This window comes from Taurulus bubalis (assembly GCF_910589615.1).
Source record: "Taurulus bubalis genome assembly, chromosome: 19".
Lineage (NCBI taxonomy): Eukaryota > Metazoa > Chordata > Actinopteri > Perciformes > Cottidae > Taurulus > Taurulus bubalis.
In genome coordinates, this window is record NC_136607.1 from 15558422 (window position 1) to 15581808 (window position 23387).

Here is a 23387-nt window from a genome sequence, read left to right on the forward strand (position 1 = left end):
TTGGCTGGCACGTCCTGTTTAGAACAGAGAAACAGGAATGCAAAACTGAGTTCTGAGAGAGAATTTGCTTTGGTTCCCACGCTCCGTGTGGAATACACACTGTAAAGGTCTAAGATAAGTATAGTGAGAGAAGATAGGCCTGCATGTGATGTATTATCCACATTTTCACCAGGTGGCTCACATACTCAGGACTATAAAACAAACTTTACTCTCTGCTGGGCGGCTGGAGGTTGCCACAACCGCAGCTGCGTGTCAGCTGCACAGAGGAAATGACAAGGGTGCTGAATTCATCCGCGTAGAGGACTGGCACCGTTTCTTGGGTGAGGGGCTCGCAACATGGTACCTGAAGAGGATCAAAGAGAGGCGTAGGGAGCCGTTAATACAAACTGAAAATGCAAACATTCGAAACATGCTATAGTGGAGGTTCATTACTGTGCACACACAGTTATGGAAGAAAAAGTGTGGATAAATAATTGTATTCAATGCCAATGAGATAAAAAAAAAGAAATTATAATAATAATAATGAATGTGGCCTTTCAAAATGTTATGCTAGAACTCGCACACATATCTGCGAACGCATTCATTTCTGATTGTCCAACTTTGGGGAATTTCTAAGCTTGTATTTGGTACATTTGTGTTGGCAGAAGGAGAAAACAGACTAATCTATTGGTAGCGGTTTCACCTGCCAAACAAACACACGGTAAACTATGTGCCGTTTGTAGTGCCACGACACTGAAACTCAGGCCTAGTGGTGGAAATGAACTGAGTACAAAGACTCAACAACTCTACTTAAGTTGTAAGAGAAGAAGGAAAGTACAATACATGTAAATCAGTGCAATGTAAGCTAATTGGGGTTTGCAGACAATCACTTCACTATTCAAATGTCTTGTGTGTCTTGTGTGACCGACCTGTGAGTCAGCATCCTGGTCGTTGGCGTTGGGTGATGGACACTGCACAGTGTTTCCTTTGGGGTGGCAGAGTGCACACTGAACAATGGTAAGGCTGGCAGGATGGATAACCCAGTTGTCCCATCCCAGATCTTGCAAACACAAGAGTAGATATTATAGTACATTTTTATATTTCTTCCTTTGTCAATGTGCAAGCTCACACATTGTTGCATACCTTTCATGAAGATCTCAGAGGCCACGGAACAGCACTTCAGGCTCGTACTGTTCCCAACATTAGGTGACACAGAGTTGCCAGAGGCCGCTGGAACTGGAAGGACATGGAGAAAAAAAAGACATTCTGAAAAGACTGGAAACAATGCGGGCTCTACAGCAGATTCTTTGAATTTTGTGTTCCACTTACTTGCTGTGTCCTTGGCTCTGTGACCGAGGGTGCTGGTGGTGGTCCTCCATTGCTCTCTGACGCCATCCAGCCCACCAGCAGGCAGCTGTGGCTCAGCCTGCAAGTTGAAAGCCCCGAGGAGACCCTTCCTGATGGACTGCAATGACTCAGCCTGGCACCTGAACATCATATGTCACTCAGGTTATTTACATAGTGCGTACTATTAATACACAGAAACACACAGAAATAAAAGAAAACTCTGAAAAAATCGGTTAACACAAATCAAGACCCAAAAAGTGCATTTGTTAGTAGCTGCTCTCAATACCCTCAATGAACTGTGGGAAGAGCTTTACAAGCGTTTAGCTAAGCCAAGAGAGAGAAAAGTTGGGTTGAAGAATAATTGAGTTCCCCGCTGAAACTTAAACAGAACAGTGTGTTGGATCTCCGCACAAAATTCTTAGAAAAAACAAATGGTCACAGTGACTCTGAATCCTACCCAGCATTTTAAATATCCCTGTAACTCATGTTAAAAAAAAAGGCTATTCTCAGATATAATAACCCCTGTGCCATGTTTCAAAATTCTTTGGACCCTTTTGAGAACAGCAGGTCACGGCTAACGAAAAGCAGAAAATCGGTAAAGAAGGTTTGAAACTGACCTGTGGTGGGAAACAGGAGAGTTAGCAGAGGCCGCAGGTTCTTCCTTGGATGGCTGCAACACAAACGCAATCACCGCCGAAGAGCCCAGAAGAATCATCATGACAACAAACGTAAAGGACATGGTGCGTGAGCTGGACGGTCAATCTATAGATCAACTGCTTTCGGAGTCAGACTTGCGGCGGTCTAACGCTGTGGTTGGTTCTGTGCTTCTGGTTGGAGGAGGAGATAGGAGTGACCAGACAAGGATGCTCTACTAGCTATTGTTTGTCACGGCCTGGGAACCTGGCTTTTTATCTTCTTGTACCCTAGCTTGACCTTGGGATATTTAACATTGTCTTGTCCAGGGTTGTGTGTGAAAGAGTGCAAGGAGGATAATAAGAGAGGCGTATAGACTCTAGATAAACAGACAGGAATAAGCGGTGGGAGGGAGGCAACATAAATAGAAAGGTACATTACATTACGACATGTCTGTTTCAAGCGGTGATTAGTTTTAACAGAGGTGAAAATCAGGACTCACCTCACAAGAGATCCACAGATGAATCATACGTGTGTGTGTGTGTGTGTGTGTGTGTGTGTGTGTGTGTGTGTGTGTGTGTGTGTGTCTGTGTGCCTCAATTCCAGGGAACCAAACTTATCAAAAAAAAATTACAGAATTATTGTGTTTCTATGATACACATTCCCTTCATGTTCAGTTTTCTTAACATTGTTTATTTATTGTTATTTTGCACAATTCAAACATTTTTTTTTTTTTAGATAAACAAAAATAACAGAGATAAATTAATATCACAGTGCAGGAAGAGGCAAAAAGCCAATTGGGCTTTTTCGAAGCCTCCACCTATATAATATTACAATTTTACAAAATTACAAACAAAATGAAATATGCAACAAAAGAAAAAGAAAAATTACTGTCAACCTAAACTAAACATTGTAAGCATCATAAAAGTCAACTGTATGACAGAACTGCTGTATTTAATCGCTTTAGTCAGTACACGTGTACCTAAAAAAATGAAAACTGTGTGTATATTCTGCATCATCTTAATGAAGATTATACTGAGCCAAATAGCTTGTGTGCCACACTCTTCCATCAAATAAAAAAATTACTCCAGGATTCATCTCAACCTATTTTATATTTTTGGACACTTAACAGAACAATATCTGGCTGCACAGCATGAGTTTGTAATGAGCGATCAAGTGGCAGGGAGTGGCTTTTTAAGGTGTGTTCGTACAGAACCCACATTCAGAAAGTGCACGTGCCACCATAACACCTGGAACAGCAGAAGATTTTTCTCAGCAAATCCAGACAAGCATGGGAAGAATACGATGAGTTTTTAAAACGTGTTTTCAATAATAGGCAACGTGACCTTAAAATGCAAGCTGCCTATTCAATTCTGCACATGTGAAGGTATGAGTTTCTTTTTCAACTCCCACTTTTTGGCTGGGCAAAGGCAGAAATCCCTGCTGATAAACATAATAACAGTATCATTCCTCTGCAGTTGTCATTCAGGGATGGGATCTGGAGGGATTGAAATGTAACACAAAGCAATAATGGGTGCTGCAGGTGATGTTGATATCCGAGGGGCCGGAGCTGTTTTGCAGCTTTGACAATTGTGTGAGCCAGCGAGGGTCAGAGGCATGCAAGGAATGGTCGCTGTCCTCTTCTCAGAGTCCGACAGAGGCCTAAACTGGGTCACAGAAAACGTTCCCATGAGGACAAAAATAAACAGTTTATCTGCTGAAGTTTATAACAAAATCATAATCCATCATCAGTGCCACAGGAAGTCTGGGTATGAGCTGATACCAGACTTGGCAATGCTTAATATGGGATGCAGACCTGCAGAAAACTGGCTATCATTGTATCCCCGTTGTTTTTATATTTTATTTTGTGTCTGTAAATTGCTACTCCGACAACACATTTCCCCTTGGGGATTAATAAACTATATATTCATTCATTCATGCAAGTGTACTGTATGTGATATTTCCATCTCAGCTCACAGTGGTAGGAAGAAACTCATTCAAGTACTGTATTTAAGTACATGGCCATAAGAGATTCCCACAATTTTTATTATATTATTATAATATGTATTATAACTATAAGAGAATAAATATAAAAATAAGTAAATCTAGAAAAATATAAAAAATCTTTTATCACAACCTCTCAGATCGGCCAAAATACCAACAAAGTGTTGTATAAAGTAATTCCATTTCAACCAAGCTGCTTATGCATCAGTATTAACAATGTAGTAATATAGATTAATATATCAGTTTTCTATTTGAGTACTTTTACCTTTGATACTTAAGGTGTATTAAGGAGTATTAAGGAGTATTTTCAGTGGTTTTGCTACTTTAACTGAACTAAAGGAAATGAATACGAGGAGTTTACTGCTAGAGCATTTAAAATATAATATTATAACGATAGTTTGGATGACGATTAATCGGCCGATACCTATCAAGAGCTGATTATGCTGCATTATATAAGATCACTTTTAAGAGGAGAAATAAACTGGTAATGGGGTCAGATTGGACTTTTTATGAACTCTTCCTTCACTGTCAAATCATTCTGAACCCTAAAGCACTTTGTGCACTTGGGAACAATCAACCAGGGCATGAGAACACAAATATGTTCTGCAGGCCTCGACAACACAGTGACGATCCTCAGGTCTCAGCTTCTCGGTGCTGGAAAACTTTCATAAAGGGCAGATCAAAAGGCAGCAGCATTTCAGTGCTGATTGTTACGACAAGCACAAACATATACCCATCTAACCATGTCCTGTCAACAAATCACATCAAAAGACCAAAACCAAGAATTTAATAATTCTGCTAAAAAGCATTAGCTAATATTTCCCTTGTTTTCCAAAAACTATTAAAAACACATAAACAGTTGAGAGTCGGACATGGACCTCAGATACAAATGATGCAAACTATACAAAGGCAGATATTGTGTGTTTGAGTATATATGAAAGTGCTTATCTACAGACCTGCAATATCACAGAAAGATATATTTGCTTATGTGCACTTGTTCCTTCAGTACATGATGTAGAATACAAACGTTTTACGCCAACCCCCTTTATTTCTTAAATGTTATGATCTTTATTTATGTATTTATATTCCTCTTTTATCTTTAATCACACTAAATATGTACACACACACACACACACACACACACACACACACGTACCTGCGGTCGCTGCGGGATACTGCAGCTCTTAACATCCTACAACCATGCATGAATGAGAGGCCTTGAGTTTCAGACGTCTCCCACCACTTCCTTGTTGTTGTGCCGCTGGGAGTCACACCATCGCCAGCTGCTCCCGGCCAGGATCACAAAGAGCCTTTATAAGCAGATGAAAGACTGAGGAGGATGCAAGATGAAGACGTTCCACAAGCATACAACACAAAGGACATTTCCTGAAAGGCATTTCCAAACACACAGAGACGTTTTTCAAAAATGTAGCAGGATTTAACGTAGCAAGATAGAGAAGCTACATTAACAGAAAATCCCTTGTGGGAAATCTAACGACAGAGATATAGTTCACAATGCATGACTGCACATAGATAGAACACATAGTGTAACATTGTAATGCAATCCAATTGTCCACTCGTTTTACAACACCTGTTTTCAAAGTTTCCAGTAAAATCCCCAAAGGCAACTTGCAGTCTTCCCCCTTAATTAGAAATGCATTTAGCTCGCTGCATAGTTGTCTACCTACAACCCGAACACCTGCTTCCACAGCTGTCATCGGCCATTAAGATAGTGAGTTATTACAAAAAGATAGGGACAATATTTATGTCTTGTATTGAACTTTTCTAATTGCTTGTCTTCACCAAATACTTGTTCCACAAATATCAGATTTTTCTTGGTGTCTTCCTACCCATATGGCAATAAATATGTGGTGGTATCAATGCTTTGATTTATACATGATCAGCAGATCCCAATCTTCCATAAATAGGATGAAATGTTCATGCAGTAGATGATTTATGATGTTTCAAATATACAGTTTGTCCTCTATCTGTATTTCTGTATATTATAATGTGTTACTTGACATGTTAGTTGAGCCAATTTACTTTTAATGGAGATAATAATGACGCCATTGTTGTCATATGAGTCACAACGATGACACATGTTCTGAGCCGAGGCCAACACTCCTTTCAAAACCGAGGCTGCCCTTTATCAGAGCCTTCATCCGTTTATTCAGCGTAGATGCCAGCCGTAGTAAGGTTTAATCCTAATCCACTCGCATCTTGTTTTGTTTAAGTGATCACGAGGCTTGTCCAAGACACTCACAAGCCTTTTGCCAGTGTGTGTTAGTGATGGATGAGAGTGGAGCTGAACAGAGGGGACATCCAACTACAACATTGCAGCCACTTGGACCTGTGCTGCTGTGTCTGAGAAATAGAAAAGTCACAAAAGAACAAAAGAAGTGAGGGGAAGTGATGAAATAAGGGGAACGAGGCCGGGTAAGCTTCTTTTGGGCAAATCCAGTTCTTTATATTTATTTATGCTGTTGATAAATTAAGAAAATTGTATGTAAATGAATAGAAAATGTGTTATACTGTGCATAGAAATATAGTATTGCATTATTCCCAGGTTGCAAAACACTCATGAATGTATCCTTGTCTTGGCAGTGAAAACAGCAAAGGGTCATGGGATGTGGCATGGGGAAATCTGAACCACAGCTGAAGAAATGTGACAGAGGTGCGGCCTTTATCTAAATCGTTCTTGTTCATAGTCAAAGTTTTTCAACGAAATGTTCCTTTTTGTTGCAATAATTTAATGTGTGTAATTGCTTTTTTTTTTTTTTTTTTTTTACATTTTTAGTGACCATCTCAGTTCCGGGTAAATATCTCTTTCATTCCAACACATTCTTTATACTTTATGGGATCTGTTCAAAAAAAGTCTCAGCTAACAGCATTTGTTAACGTTCTCCACTCAATTTCTGCACGCTCTGTGAAGCTGCCACCGGTAAGTCATCCATTCTGGATGTGACAAAGTGAATGAATGTATTGGTAGTAAAAGAGAGAGGTTACCTCATCATATTCATGACCAAGTGCCTGCTTCTCCCCTCCTAATCTTTAGCCATCAGAGCGGCTCTGTTGATCCAGCGCTGGTACCGGCAGTACGTTGCCCGTCTAGAGATGAGACGCAGGTGCACGTGGAATATCTTCCAGTCTATTGAGTACGCAGGAGAGCAAGACCAGATCAAGGTGAGCGAGCGCAGTTTAGAATACAGTTCAATGTCCGTCTGTCGGTCATTGAGAAATATCCCCACAACTATTGGAGGTATTTGCATGACGTTGAGACCAGATATTCACGGCCCCCAGAGGATGAAACCTCCTGACTTTGGTGATCCCCTGACTTGTCCTGTAGCGCTAAAATGAGGACATTCATGGTCTCTATGGTATGAATGGCATCTTCATAACTTCGGTAATCCTGTGACTTTTTCCTCTATCAATCAACCAATCAATCAACCAATCAAACTTTATTTCAGACTCAAGGTCCAGATAGTACAAAACATTAAATAGAATAAAAAGACATATAAACATATATATATATATATATATATATATATATATATATATATATATATATACATATATATGTATATATATATATATATATATGTATATATATATATATATATATTATACACTCGGTTGATATTTTTGGATTTCATTGAAATGTCTCAATCACTACAATATGGATGCTGTGATGTTTAAAAAGGGACATTCATGGTACCCAGAGGATGAATTGTTACAAATTGTGTGTTTCCTTGATATTTTCCTTGACATCAAGCACTATCATTCGGTACAAAATTATGTTTGTCTAATACTTTGGTTTATGACCAAATATCAGCAAAACTAATCACATTCTCATCAGCCTCAGCTGTACTTTGTGTTAAATGCTTATAACAAAATGTTGTCTTCATACAACAACAAAATTATAGTAAACATTATCAAACATTATTAAAAAAAACAGCAGAGAGCTGCTGGCATATTTAAAGTCATTACTTTTTTCTTTGACACTGCCCATTAATTACAATTTTTCAAATTCTATTCATCCTTCCTGTAGCTCTACAATTTTTTTGGCTTCTTGATGGACCACTTCACCCCAGCCAGCAGTGAAAGTAAGACCGACTCTCAGTTTAATGCACTGACCTGTGCGTTTCATTAGATTACTGCGCTAAACTGAGCTCAACCTGAGCTTTCCCTTACCACGCAAATCCACTTCCCTTCCTTTGACATAGGAAACCTGATATCTCACATCTTTCGTAAGAATGAAATCTGTCGTGACACAGAGTGGGAGAGATATTTTTGCCACAAGAGCATTGAAGTAAGCGATAGCTACATTGGCCCCCATCTGACCTTCCCCATGACCTTCTGTGGGGTGTCAAAGCTGGTGGAGGCCTTCAAGCACCAACAAGTAAGTACACAGGCACATAAAGTGCAGATACTCAGAGCAGACAGAAGTACCTAGTGGCTGCCTTTTTCCTCAGCGGTCAGTTTGTTCATACTTGTCTTTTCCCCAGTAGCAGCTTCATGCTCGATATGTTCTGCAGCTTCTTGGAGAAACTTGGCGACTTCTCAGAATTCTTCCAAACATCAGTCACATCTCTGCCTGCCACACCAAGCAGATTACCATATGCGGTATGCAACAGCAGGCCTTTCCCTGGACACATTTCACTCTGATTTTTTTTGTCTCACATTCTTCTTTATTGCCCTTGAAACATGCAGGGTGCACTCACATACAATATTAATACACTATGTATCCCTTTACCAGGAGATTTACACGGGCAGCTTGAGGACCTGCTGTTAATATTCTATAAGGTATTCACAACATGGAAATCATATTGTCATATTGACAGGTATGTTCATTTTAATTAACAACTTCATCTTTACAGAACGGTTTGCCGTCCTCCGAGAAGCCGTATGTCTTCAATGGAGACTTTGTGGATCGGGGTAAAAACTCCTTAGAAATCCTGCTCATTCTGTTTGGGTTCCTGCTGGTCTATCCCAATGATGTCCATCTCAACAGAGGGAACCACGAGGACCACATTGTTAACCTGAGGTCTGTACACCGACTTCCTCTTCTTAAACTCAATTTAGTGGCTTGTGCTATCTGTTTCCTTATTATTTATGTTGTTGTAGTTCATCACAATATGCTCATACTGTATATGGCTTTATGCAATTGGTATTCTGATTATATTCAACCTGCAGCTGATGTGTACACTAATCTAGTTGTTGCTTTTGTGGTTTTTTTCCAGATATGGTTTCACTAAAGAAGTTTGGGGAAAATATAGGGTGGGTTCTCATGTGTATTTTGCATTAATCTAATTATTATAGTGCTCTCAGACAGATTTTAACTCAGTGATGGAAGTATTCCTGTCTTATCTCACAATATACAAAATACTCCATTACAAGGTCTGCTTTCAAAATATGACTTAAAAAAGTAATACTATCAACAAAGTGTACCAAAGATATTACAAATTTGGCAAACTAATCCTGTTTATGTTTAACTGCGACATATTACATTAGTATTGGCATCATTACTGATGCATGTGACATTTGAATATTTTAGCTGGTCGAGGTGTTACTTAATTGTTTTATCTTGTTAAACCTTTTGCAATGCAATATATTTGAAAAGCTCATTATATGTGTTGTATGTACAATCATGATCTGCGCTGTTACTAGGAACTAACGCTGTCAAATAAATGTAATGAAGTAAAAAAAAACTACCATATTTTCCTCTGAAATGCAGTGAGTTGGAAATGTAAAGAGGCATGACATGGAAATAGTGAAGTAAAACCATGTGCACTTCTATTTTCACCTCGTTTGTCTGCTAGCAGGACTTTGAAACACCAAGTCTGACTCAGAGCTTAGGGGTTGTGGTGTTATGTGTTCATCAGAATAAGACTCAGGCTACTGGCCAAGTATGTTCACACGCATGTTTTTTTACAGTAAAAAAGCAGAATAAACGGTAACGTCTGAGTGCTATAGGCAGGGTAGGAAAGTCAAAAATCACAAATGTGAACATCATGGTGGTACTAGAAAAGTCAGGGGATCACCAGAGTCAGTAGGATTCATCATCCGAGGAACATGAATGTCTCTACAAAATATTCCATGGCAGTCCATCCAATAGTTGTTGAGATATTTCAGTCTGGAGCAAAGTTGTAGACCGACCCGTGCATGCATGGCTGAAAACTGCCAAAATGGATAAGAACTGCGTGTAAGTCACCGTAACCTTGACTTGGTCTGCAGGTGCACGGCAAAACGATCCTAAAGCTCCTCCAGAAGATTTTCAGCTGGCTGCCTCTGGCCACAGTGATTGAAAATAAGGTGCTGATTGTGCACGGCGGGATCTCTGACACGACAGACCTCAACGTGATCGACAGAATGGACAGGCACAAAGTAAGGGAAGCCTTCAGTGTCAATAAAACCTGTGTTTTTGAGGCGTTTTACAGACTGCAAATCCAGAAATATCATCACGATCATCCTATTAAGTGTAATTTATCTGTGTATTTATGAATGTGCGCAGTATGTGTCGGCGCTCAGGCCTCCTAAGGCGACCCATCATGCGGTCAACGGCGGTAAGACTCAGACAATGAACAACGGGGAGGCCGGTGGACCAGTGGAAGGCCGGCGGCGGGTGTGTTCCCTGACTTACAACGGGGAGGCGGCAGCCCACAGGCACGTACTCCCACGGTGTTCGCTCAACAACGCGCCCATGAGCAGTCAACCCAACTGGTCGGTGGAAGAGGAACTGAAAAGGAGGCGCAGGCTGGCTGGATTCGACAAGTCCTATGGAGAACGGAAGAAGTCCGAGTCAGACCCGGAGTCTGGAGAAATAACAGATACAGACGTGGATGAGTGGAAACAAGTAAGCGACAGGAAGGATGTTGACCATTGAGTATGTACATGAGGAAATGCCCCACAATGCACACATGTTCATGGTTGTTGACCTTGCAAACTATTTCACTATGATTGATTTGACCACCCAGATAGTAGATGTGTTATGGAGTGACCCAATGCCCCAAAATGGCTGCGTTCCCAATGAGGTGCGAGGCGGAGGCTGCTACTGGGGGCCAGACGTCACTGAGGAAGTGCTGGGGAGACACAACCTCCAGCTCCTCATCCGCTCCCATGAGTGCAAACAGGACGGCTACGAGTTCTGCCACAACCGCAGGGTGAGCACAAAGTTACACATGGTGTAGAGTCTAAGGTGGAATACTTACCGTGGAAACTTTTAGCTTATGACAGGAGATGAAAAACAGGAGAGAAAAAAGGAAAAAAAAGTGACAACAGAAGTAGCCGTTTCATTTCAGCATTTAATCAGACAGCAATTAGTAATCCATGAGTCTTAGCAAATGTACGGTCTTCTGTTGCATTCAGGTGCTGACGATATTCTCAGCGTCTAATTACTACGAGGTGGGCAGCAACAGAGGAGCTTACATCAGAATGGGACCCGATCTGGTTCCCCACTTCATTCAGTATCAGGCCAGCAGGACATGCAGAGAGCTCACCCTGAGACAAAGGTACAAATACTATCAGTATATTTTCAGGTGATTCAAAGATTATTTTTTTTTAGAGCAGAGGTAGAAAGAAAATACTTTTCTCCACCTGTTCTTCGCCAGTGTCGGCTGGACAGAGAGATCGGCTCTGCGAGCTCTGAGGGAACAACTGTTTGTACATAAGTCTGATCTCATCAGTGCCTTCCAGGAGTTTGATCCTAACAACAAAGGTACTGAGCAGCAGTGAGGGATTTTAAAACACTCGGATATACAAAGGAAAAGGCGTATCGTGTATCAGACTGTATGTTTCTGTCTCAGGGATGATCTCTCTAAGGCACTGGGCCAGCGCCACAGAGAGAGTACTGCAACTGGGTCTGCCCTGGAGGGTGTTGCGCCCGCAGCTTGTCAGCAGCACCCAGTACGGCATGGTGGACTACCAGCTGTGGATAAGGGAGCTCTCCATCACTGAGCCCAAACTGGAGGTCAGCCAACCAGTGTCTAACGTCCATCTCTGACACTGACACTGACACACACACACACACACACACACACACACACACACACACACACACACACACACACACACACACACACACACACACACACACAGCTGCAAAATCTTGATTGATTTGTCCCTTTCAGATCTCAGATAACAGCATTCTGGAAACAATGTACAAAAACCACTCCAACCTGGAAACCATCTTCCGAATCATAGACACAGATAACTCAGGTCAGTAGGAAGCTTTCACTTGGATTGCAGACACTAGATCAAGGTCTTTCTCGCCTGCTTAGTTATGCTGGTGACTGAAATATCTATGCTACAACATCCTGCACTCCCGGCTTCTTTTCTAGGTTTGATCTCTTTCGAGGAGTTTCGTCAGACCTGGAAACTCCTGAGCTCTCATCTTAAGACGGAGATCAGTGACAAGGCCATCGCAGACCTGGCCGAGAGCATCGACTTCAACAAGGACGGGAGCATCGATATCAATGAGTTCATGGAGGCGTTCCGGCTAGTGGACATCTCTGCACATACCTGAGAGCCTGGCCTGGGAGCTGTGGCTGTACTGGCTGACCTGTTGCTTAGAAAACACCCAGAGCAGGTTGGGATAGACTTGTTGCCCTGAATACGTGTCTGTGGAAAAGAAACAGTTTCGGAGTATTTCCTCCATTTGAACTGTGCAGATCAAGCTAGATATTTTTCTACCTTACATTATTCGCTCTTTTTTTATTCAAGTCTATTTAAGATGTTGATGTATCTTGAGGATTTATATGTGTAACTTAATGATCAACCTGCTTAGTTATGCATAAAAAACATCAAACACATTGGAAGTTGTCTTTGCCTTTCATGTTGAGTGTAAGAAGTTAAAGGGATCCCCTCCGATTTTACACATTAAAGTATTTACAGATCTCGGGGAGAAGTACGACATTAATGAAATAAGTTGTATGAAACCTTTTGTGGCTCCAGAGGGAACTTGAGGCAGTGTTGGAGATTAGTTTGGCAATTTGTGTGGAGGTATGGAGTTAAAAGAAGACCTCTGTAGCCCTCTCCTCAGCTCCCCTTGAGGCGAGCAGCTCAAGGCTACGTCGGCCACTTCCAGCAAAAAGAAAAAAAACACACACACACACACACACACACACACACACACACACACACACACACACACACACACAGACACACACACACACACACACACACACAGAACAAACTGTCAATAAAAGGAAGAATTGGAATTAAAAAAAGATGATATCTCTGATTCCTCTGCATCTATCTCTTTTTTTTTTTTTTAAACCAACAATGTATGAGGAGAGAGAATGAAAAGTGTGTTATACAAAGACAAAGAAACCTCTCTAGAGTTAGTACTGAATACTAGACAAAGACAGGACTGTGGACCTGGATATACTGACAAACTCATGAATTTGTGGTCCACAGGGATTCTAGAAATCAAGGCGCTTGGTTGAATTTGATCAATGAGAATGCAGCACTACCTGAAGCGCTAAAGATTATCTATGGAGGTGCATTCAACAGTCTGTGAAAGCTAAAACTTCAGCGTTTTATCAATCCATTAGTGATTTCTGCTTGTTGAGGGGCTCCTAGCACTGTAGAAGGCTCCCATAGAAAAATAAGTAAAGATGCATTATAAGGTATTCAACCATTGCTGTGTATGTTTTTATTTTGTCGTACATCAAGTATTTACTTCTTGAAAGTACAACAATTATGCATTATTTTATCTGCCTAGGTTTTGCGTGGCAGCATCTTTTTCTACAAAACTAGTGACTACAGTCATCAGTCACTACTTCCAGTGGCCTTTTCTTCTACCCGTGCTGTGTAATCCAGACCCTTGGGATATCGGTGACTCTCCTCCACGAGGGGATATAATCTTTTTGGAAGCTGCTTAATCAGTTCAACTGCCAATCAGTCCGAATCCAGGACATGAATCCTATCAACTCAAGCCCTACTTTGATGAGATGCTGGAAAAGGCTTGTCTGAAGGTAAACACTGGTGACGTGAGATATAAGTACCAAAACAATGCAACTGTATTCAACCTCTTTGGATCGAAAACGCGATGCAGATAGACGGGTGAGAAAGTTGCATTGTTCAGACAGAAAAACACAGCAAACTCTAAAAAAATAACGAAACTACTTACACTACGTTTGCAAGGAAAGTGATGTAGTCAACTTGTTTTCAATTTAAATGAAATTTATTAACATTCTGACAACAGCATAAAAAAAGAAATACAAAGATGTATTTACAATGTATTCAAACAGTGCACACACTCAATCCTACAATTTGTTTACATGCCAGCCACAATCATAGTCTCATTCCCATAATCTGCTTTAACAAAAGGGGAAGCCAGCTATTATTAGGTGATGTTGAGTCATTCCATTAAGCTCTTTGTATTAGTTCGGAAAGCACAGATTAAGCAGAGTCATTATTTTGTTGGTAGTGCGGCAAAGTCCGGTTAAAATAGGGACCAAGAGACTCCAAATTCAGATGCCCTCCTTTGATCAAAGCTAAAGGTAAAGATTGCGTCAAGACGAATCCAATACCACGACAACAAGGACAAGTCGACTCTTCTTGGTGATGGGCAGGCCACTTTTCAGAGGATTGATATTGTGAGTCAGAGCACAATATGTATGTGTGTGTTGGTGAGGTAGACTCAGCTCAGGGCGCCTCCTCTCGTGTGTCCACTGTCACTCAGTCCGTGCTCTACGAGTTTGATGTCTTCCAAGTCATCTTTGATGACGCTGATCAAATGACTTAAACCGTCCTGCTGCTGTTTCAAGTGCTGAAAGCGACAGAGAAGGAAAATGTTTCAGTTATTGCACAAAACCTTGACAAATACTCTTCAAAGACTCGTCGTGGTCTAGAGCAGTTATTCCCACATTCCCCGGGGACCTACTTGTAAAGAAAGTCAAACCATTGTGAACTAATTCACAATAGGCCTCATCTATAAATTGGGAGAAGAGTGAACATCCCTCACCATTTATACATCACTTCGTATTATCTTGAATATGTAAATGTATGTTATTGTAAACATATAAACATGTTTATAAATGAGACAACATAAATGCCTTCAAATGGCTCTTGTTCATTTCCCTCATTAAAACCAACAAAACGTAGGACAGACTTTCATATTAGATTAAATGTTTTAAGTTGGCTACAATTATCAGAACAATACAAACATTCATCGTCTCCCTCATGTGGCTCAAAGGTGCGCTGCAGATATCAAAGACAACGACAGAAATGCAATGGGAGAAATTCTGTAAAAATGATTTGGCGACCCTTATAAAAGTAGTCTGGTTTAGAGAAGGCACAAAATGACAGGGCACAGATGTTTAAATAAGATGCACTGTGTGAATGCGTCAACTCACCTGTTTGATTTCCCTGAGAATATCTGCATCAACACTGTAGCGCTCTTCTGATTTTACAGCTCCAAAGTGATTCTGCATCCGGATTTGGGACATTAATTCATTCAAACGGCCCTGGAAGAAAAGACAAGAAATACACTGTAAAATAAAAACTTTGTCTCAACTGGTGGTTTGATCTCTACTTCAACTGCAGCCAAAAACACAAACTGTGTGTAGTGTATTCTCAAATAGTCAGAACACAATGAAGATTAAAAAAGGCACCTGTGGAGTTTGACCTTGAGTAGCAAAATTGAGCCATTATTTGAAGAGTTGGTCCCAGTTTTGTTTGTTTAATGGGTGATGCAATACACATCGCTGCCAACGGTGTCACATTATTCCATTGATCTACAGTGGAATAATGTGACAAGCAAAAAAGGTACTTTGCGAAGTAACACTTCACATAAACATATATTTTTGTTTGTCAACAAGAAACATCCACAGCACGTTTAACTTAAGGAGTGCAATGCCAGCAGATTTGTCCTTTTCTGAAAAACATATTAGTGATCTACCAACTGGTCTTAGAGAAACATAAACAGAATAAAAAAGTTCCTATAACCCGGATTTCAAGTCTATTAGCACAGTGATTCTCAACTGGTGGGTCGCAACCCGCTTTTGCCTGGGAAAAAAAAGAAAATGTTTTTTTTTATATTACTTTTTTTTATTTCATGTTTGTGGATGAAAGCACGGTTGAGTCTGTAAAAAAAAAAAAAGGCTGAAGTTACTGAATTGTTATGTATATGTTAATACATCGTGTCATAAAGATGCACTTTGTTTTTTTTATTTAAATGCAGCTAATAGAGTGTAAAAGGGAAAAGTTCCCTCTCTAGCGTCGCCACCAGCTCGTTGTTTTGGTTCATCATGAAACTTGTTTTTTTTGTGTTGGCATACTGTGATATTCTGAACCATCTCAGGTTCAAAATCCACCATCTTTTCAATAAATACATTTGAGAAGTTGGGTGTCATTAAGGAGTGATGGGTCCACAGCCAGCAGACCAGTTGAGAACCACTGTATTAGGATGTATGAATGAGCACTGTCAGATTGCATTTGAAACTGCTACAGTTTAGACACTTGCCTTGAACTGTGTGGGGGCATTCAGTTCAGAGTGAGTGGTGTCCAGCTGCACTCTGAGATGCTCCTCATCCACTTGGATAGCATACCCACTTTTCCTCTGAATCTCCTGCTTGATTAGCACCTGCCAGGAAAATAGAGACATAGGAGGAGATAAATGTGAGAAATACTGGGGTAGAAACGATAAAGCAGGGAAAGACAGACAGTGCCAGGGCATTCATTCAAACTCCATCAAATGCGGAGCAGGGATTCATCAAAAGTCATTTCAACCTACAACACAATATAACTGAACGAAGACACAACGACGAGGCAGCTACCTGCAGCACCCTGTGAGAGAGATCCATCAGCTTCCTCTTGTACTGGGCGATCTTGGCCACTGTGGTTGCCTGGTTCTTCTGGAGGTCACTGATGTCACTGGATATAATCTGCATGTCAACAAGTGCGTGTGGGTGGGAGAGAAAAGAGGGAGAGAAATTGTTAACATATCACGCATTTTCCCACCGATTTCCAGTTATATTTTTAGAAAACAATCCCTACCCTGTTGAACTATGCAAAAAAGTTTGGGCTTCTTGAAATTTTGCTCAACAAAATAATAAGATAGAACAATTGATGCATCATTTTACATATGTTTAATGTTGCATTTTTTTGCTTTTAAAAGACCCAATTTAGGAGGGTGTTAATATCCTCAAATATAAACCACAGACTGTACATTTGAGGAGTATTTCTCCCTTTATGTATTGTAAGCTATAAACCAAATTGATTTTAAAACATCCCTAAATCCTGACAACACTTGCAGCTGTATTATGTAATAGTCATTTCAGCTGTAAACAACCTTTTGGCAGCTGGTTGAATAGGACATCTGTGTACTCTGTCCTTGAGGCCTCAAAATCTGTTTCAAAATTCCTTTGTTGATAATCAGAAGGCACGGTGCCCATGTCTTTTAGAGAACTAAGACTGGCGGGAACAGACAGTGTTTTCACTTACATCCACTCTGGTCTGGTGCTGTTTGGTCATCTGCTCCTGGATTTGCAGCCTGCGAAAAAGCTCCTTAAAACCCACCATGGGCACGGGTATTAATCTGGAGAAAAGCATTAAGTCATACACCTTAATGGAAACACACTGTACCACATTAGGTTAAGATGTAGTTTTTAACAACAAGCCAGTAAAATGGGCATTGATCAGAAATCTAGCAGAGCCATCTTTAAGCATCATGGGGGGAAAAAGCACTTATAACCCAGTTGAGAAAACAAAAAAGGGGTTACACTCAACTTAACCACTACATATATCACTTATATGGAATATGGCTTAAGGGTACTATATAGAGTCTAAGATGTGGTTGAGATCATATAATTGACCCAGGAAGTGATGTTACCCAAAATGTTTAATGCTACAAAGTTGGGGAAGAATCTAAATGGAGAATCTCAAGCATCTACAAGTCTCTTTACCTACTCTCCACCACCCACCCACATTATTCATACATCAGCCTTTATGGGGAAGTCTGACAGATGTTCTTGACCAACTTACTTCTCTGGGTCAGGGTTGTCCACCTTAGCCTGCTCCCAAATGATGGGGTCCACTCCTGAGTGAGAAGAGACAACACTCAGAAGTAAATCACACACCAAAAACCATCCGTTGAATTCAGCGAGAGGACGACACAAAACATGCATGCGCTCGTTTACCTGCAGGTGCATTTTGCAGCAGCTGTTTGAGCTGCGCTGGAGACAGCTCCGTGCGTGCGACAGACATGACCACTCCAATCTGCGAGAGCTGCGCCTTGACGTTGGCCTGCTCCAGATAACTGAATAGTGTGGTGGCGGGGATCCGCTTGGAGGTGCCATTAGGAGAACGCTCCACCACGTAAACGACCACCTCTGTCCTGAAAGAGAAGACAGGAACAAGTCCCCACATTTGTTTATAATCAATTTAATACCTAGTCTGATTCTATAAGCTAAAAATCTCTTCTGAAAGTAATGAGGGAACCGTGGACGTTGCAGTACCGACTGACTTACTGGTCATTGGGCAGGGCTTTGACGCCGTCCACATTGACAGTGAGAGTCTGGTTGCTTCCCAGAACCTTGTGGAGGGACTCCACCAGTTGTTGCTGCACAGCTCGCACATCAGCTTCCTTTCTATTAAAAAGCAAGACCACAAAACCATCCTCATCCTTACTCACTGGGACGCAGCTGTAGCCCACTGCCTAGGAAACAAAAAAAACACAAAACTACCAGTTGATATTAAAATAAAAAAAGGCACATCCATGGCACACACTCTAATGAAATATCAACCATTACCTTGAACCTGCAGAATGGGTTCTCCTGGGTGAAGTCAACCGGTTGGTGGTTGTTGCTGTAGTAGCCCTTCCCAGTGCCCCAGTAAGCCTGCAACTGGTTCCATTTGGCTAAAATGGAGTCCCGCTCATCTCCTAACAAGGTGGGAGCTGACAGAGCAGTGACCTGCTGGTAAAGCTGGGTTGGCTGAGCCTGTTGCTGGGCCTGCGGGCCGAACAAGCTTCCTAGTAGGTGTAAGGAGAGGTAAAAGGACACGTCAGATTGTCTCTCTCTTTATGTGCATGTTTCTGAGGGAAAACTACTGTCCTAATGAATGTCATTTCATAATATGATGAAAGTCAAACAATTTCCCCAACTTGATACATTCTAATTGCACAGTTTTATATTTCTGCTTCAGCTGCACACTGTTGGACTGTTGATGTTAAAGATGAAATCTGCAATATTCTGCTTGCTGTCGCCCTCTGCAGTGATCATAGGTGTACAGCACAGTCAATAGTTGTTGTGGAGAGCTTGCTGTGCAAGAAAACCTGCAAAAAAACTTATTGATCCTGCTATGATACTTAGGCTTGATTTTGGTATTAGGAAATACAAACATGCTGTTTCCATTGAATACTTTACTGGCACTCAACATCTAGGACAGGCTGACTAAAATTCAGGATTTAATTTAATTTACCAAAACAATATACGTATAACAGCTTTAATGTTCTGCAATGGCTGTCTTGTTTGGGTCATAGCTTTATAATCTTCACATGGAAACACTAAAACTGTTATTTGGAAATACGGGATCTCACCTGTCTGCTGCTGAGCTGGCTGGATATTAAAGCCTCCAAACCCACCGAGGCCAGCTGTTCCTAACCCAGTTCCGAATCCTGTTGCCCCAGCAGCGGTCCCAGCGCCAAGGCCAGATGAGAACCCAAAACCTTTGTTCTGCGTGTTACCAAACAGGCCTCCTAAAACAGAGGATTGTGCAAACAGTGAGAAAATATGTACATTAATGCTACTGAATGCCAGTGTAGAGTATTCGTTGGTATGCCAACACAAAGACAGTGCAGCACTGTGTAGAAATCTGAAACCAAACCAACTAATATCAGATTACCTAGTAATCAACTTTTTGTTATATACCAGTTATAATTTCCCTCTAAAACATTGTGATATTAAATTATCAACCTTGATCTAAATTAGGCTTCTTGCAGGACTCAGCCCAAATTTATAGTTATGTTTTCCATGCCACAAATAGCTGTGCATCTAAACATTAAACATGAAAATAATGAGTGAAACACCCAACAGGATCCCGAGCTGAGGTCACAGAACAGTAATGGTATTTACACTTTTGTAAAAAAAACACTTGCATCACAGAAGAGTCAAGATATACGTTTTGTAAAATTAAAAAAAAAAAAATCATAATGCAAGTACAGCTGACAAAACCTGCCTTTGATGACTGTTGCTTCAGAGGGGTAAACCTGTAAGATGCCCTCTTTTAACAACAAATCTGTACATGCATATTATATGTCCTGCACATACACATAAATTACACAAAAAAGTTGTATCATTTTTGTGAAGAGCAGCACTGCTGACCTGCGGTGTTGGCGGGAGCAGCAAAGCTAAATGTGGACCCTGGTGCAGCGGCAGTTGTTGTAGTTGCCCCAAAGCCGCCAAACGTGCCTGAGAAATAAAGCAAATCATGGCAAATTAAATAAAGGAGGCGACCAAAAAATGAATGCAAGAAAGAAATACAGAATGAAATTGCTGACTAATTGCAGAAGATAAAAAAACATGACAAAGCTTTTACGCTAACAAAAAGGGAAACTGAATTTGTATTCCATCTACCATTGCTCTTATGCAAGGTAAAAATGTAAGTCTTTCTACAGGAATCAAATAAGATGAGTGCAGAATTCAACATTTTATCTCTTTGTGCAAATGGAAACAACGATGCATGACACTTAATGAGGAAAAAGACCACACAAAAAAGAAAAAAGAAATCACTGCACCACATAGATGTTAAAATGTGTTTACAGACACAGACTGTACTGATTAATCAATTACAAAGGTCATCTACCTGTGCTAGTCAGGCTATTAGCAAAATTGAAAACAGTGCCAGTGGTGGTTGCTGTACCAAAGCACCCCACATTCAAGCTGACTGCTGCTGGGTTGGCATTTAAACCAAACCCCCCAAAACTAAACCCACCAGCCGTGGTGCTTCCAGCTCCCAGCCCCCCAAATCCTGCAGCCAGCGGAGGCAGGCAGTGAGAAAGAGAGAAGGACATGGAGGAGTTAAATGGCAAAAGGTCAGGCATGTATGGGCTTATTACTTGTAAAAATGTACCTTCAAAAGAGACCAGACAACAACAACAAAATAACAGTGGTTTGACCATAAAATATGGCTTTTACCAGTGTTGGTGGAGCCAAAACTGAATCCTGTGGCTGGTGCGGCAGCAGTTGTGGTGGCTGCCCCAAAACCGGGGGCTGAGAGAGCTACAACGAAAAAGCAGACACAAAATAGGCAGTCAGATAATCTGGCACCTAGAATTGGATAAAACAATAAGAATACCTAGAAGAAAAGTCACAAATGATATGCAAAACCTTTTCTTTGAGAGTTAAAAAATAAAAGCACTAATGCGAAATACAGAAAGCAGCTCCTCTTCATACAGTTTACATGTGTTTTTAATAAAAGGAACTCTTTATCTGATAATACAGTCAGGGGGATCATTCTTATCATCTTTCTGATTTAATGTGACGACCAATAATAGCCAAGAAGACATGCAAGCTTTCAGACAAGAACAGATCATTTTCTGTGTTTTCATTCACGCCTTGTGGTGCCCACAGACTGAGTTATGTACACATATCCTAGAAAAACACAAGAGTCACCCCACAATTATTTTAGAAAGCTTACACACATCTGATTTTAACAATAATTGGCTTACATCAATATGCTATTATCTTAACACTAAAACATGTGACGCTTTGAAGTGATGCCCAAATATCCAGACAAATAAAAATGTGTTTGTTTGCTACTCCACACAATTTATTATATGATGACTGACTAAAAGGATCATAATGATGCCCAACTCTGTGCAACATACCTGTACACATACTAATACCCGTACATCATCACTGTATTAATAGTGTACCACTGCTTGCTTCCCCATCAATCTAAATGTACAATAACATTGACCAACAACACAGTCGAGCAGCATGTGATCACTGGGGGTCACAGGTGAGGAGAGGAAGAGGAGGAGGAAGAGGAGGAGAGGTTCTCATCTCTCTCTGGACTTACTGCCGAATCCGGATGCGGCGGTGGTGGTGGTGGCTGCAGGGCCAAAGCCAAACGCTGCCGTTGATGCGGTGGGTTTGGCACCAAATGAACCGAAAGAAAACCCGGAAGTGCCTTCACATGAACATAAATAGGGCTGTGAGTGTTGGGTGTCGTGATAGCAACGTTATAGTAACGTTACAGAGGATTCAACACGCTGCAAGTTCTTCTTTTTTTTACCGTAAAGATAAGTTAACGTTGAGGAGTGACGTTCACGTTATGCATTGGCGTTAGCTACAAGATAGACGTACAGTGACGTTACGTTGACGCCACACTTTAACATTAAAGAGAGTTATAAATCACATAGGAAAGTATTTGGCGTTAGCTTGGCCCGGGGAACGTTAGACGATCCCGTCGTCATGACTGCTAACTGGACGGGAGCTCGGAGGGCTTCAGTTGACCGTTTCTCGCTAACGTACACACACAAACGTAACAATATAAAAGTGGCATGCGTGTAGACTCATTAAAATACTGCTAAACTAGATTTAAAATGTCCTTACTTGCTGCTGGGTTACTCGTGGCGCCGCCAAAACTGAACGCCATGTTGACTGTTTTCAGATGCAGGCGGTTCTTCTTCTTCTTGTCCTCGAGGCAGGTTTATTGGCGGTTGGCAAAATAATAATTAGTGCATTACCGCCACCAACTGGTATGGAGTGGGAATCAGGATGTCCAGTATTTGTATTATTAAAACAAAAAAAATCACGGGGCATATTCTCTTAATAATACCAGTAATTCTCAGATACTGAAATAATACTTGACAGCACTTACTGCTTGAGTTCTTTTGCAGAATATCTGTTATATTAAACCATACATTTTCCTTCCCAAGGTTTTCAATACGCTGTCTTCTTTCTTTCTCATATTTCTGCCAGTGTACAACAAGTTCCACTGTTTCCTCTTGCCCACAATAGTCTTATTTGCCTGTATCATGTTTTCCTATTGTTTGTAGTGTACTGTTAAGCCCTGTGTGTCCAAATCTAAGTTGTAATATGACTATTTCCTCTCATGTTCCATCCTGCACATCTCATTACAGAGCCTAACCACGCAGCCCCAATGCTTTACTTGTATGGAAAGACACAAAGTAGGCCGATGCCAATACTGGAGACATCTGTGTGTTCTTTCTTGAAGCATTCAAAATCTATCCAGACTCATACAGCATGATGGTTGTTCAGAGCATGACTTTGCTTCTTTCCTTCACTCAGATGTTTATACTTTTAGTGCATATAATTTACCCACTTCCTCTGGTGAAGATTACATTTTTGTAATGTCCAAAACAAAGTTGAGAATTCTAAATTCCGAAATTAAAAACTTTCTTTCAAACCGAACACTGTCGAAAAAGGCATAAATGATGTAAAGACACATTTACT

At 40.9% G+C, this 23387-nt stretch overlaps 3 protein-coding genes across 3 annotated transcripts; 1 reads left to right on the top strand and 2 right to left on the bottom strand.

Annotated features, from left to right (window-relative positions):
• Positions 1 to 205: 205 nt before the first annotated feature.
• LOC306751426 (growth/differentiation factor 6-B-like) lies at positions 206 to 2065 on the bottom strand (the record flags this gene model as incomplete). Its single annotated transcript, XM_079234992.1, has 5 exons — positions 206 to 343; positions 909 to 1039; positions 1123 to 1215; positions 1309 to 1466; positions 1944 to 2065. The coding sequence occupies 5 exons, from the start codon at positions 2063 to 2065 to the stop codon at positions 206 to 208; spliced, it is 642 nt and encodes a 213-aa protein (XP_079091118.1).
• Positions 2066 to 6585: 4520 nt separating this feature from the next.
• Positions 6586 to 12484, top strand: ppef2b (protein phosphatase with EF-hand domain 2b; the record flags this gene model as incomplete). The annotated part of the gene is made up of 17 exons (XM_079235628.1): positions 6586 to 6637; positions 6761 to 6778; positions 7019 to 7146; positions 8012 to 8066; positions 8187 to 8362; positions 8472 to 8586; positions 8720 to 8766; positions 8841 to 9007; positions 9204 to 9240; positions 10198 to 10347; positions 10475 to 10816; positions 10938 to 11123; positions 11329 to 11471; positions 11571 to 11677; positions 11766 to 11929; positions 12090 to 12177; positions 12300 to 12484. The coding sequence occupies 17 exons, from the start codon at positions 6586 to 6588 to the stop codon at positions 12482 to 12484; spliced, it is 2160 nt and encodes a 719-aa protein (XP_079091754.1).
• A 1684-nt stretch (positions 12485 to 14168) lies between these two features.
• Positions 14169 to 22566, bottom strand: nup54 (nucleoporin 54; the record flags this gene model as incomplete). Its single annotated transcript, XM_079234688.1, has 14 exons — positions 14169 to 14734; positions 15321 to 15431; positions 16430 to 16549; positions 16743 to 16850; positions 17410 to 17503; positions 17950 to 18004; positions 18105 to 18301; positions 18435 to 18622; positions 18717 to 18937; positions 19505 to 19663; positions 20289 to 20375; positions 21102 to 21185; positions 21988 to 22098; positions 22524 to 22566. 14 exons carry the CDS (start codon positions 22564 to 22566, stop codon positions 14606 to 14608), a joined length of 1707 nt encoding a protein of 568 aa, XP_079090814.1. The 3' UTR covers positions 14169 to 14605.
• Between the last annotated feature and the right edge of the window lie 821 nt (positions 22567 to 23387).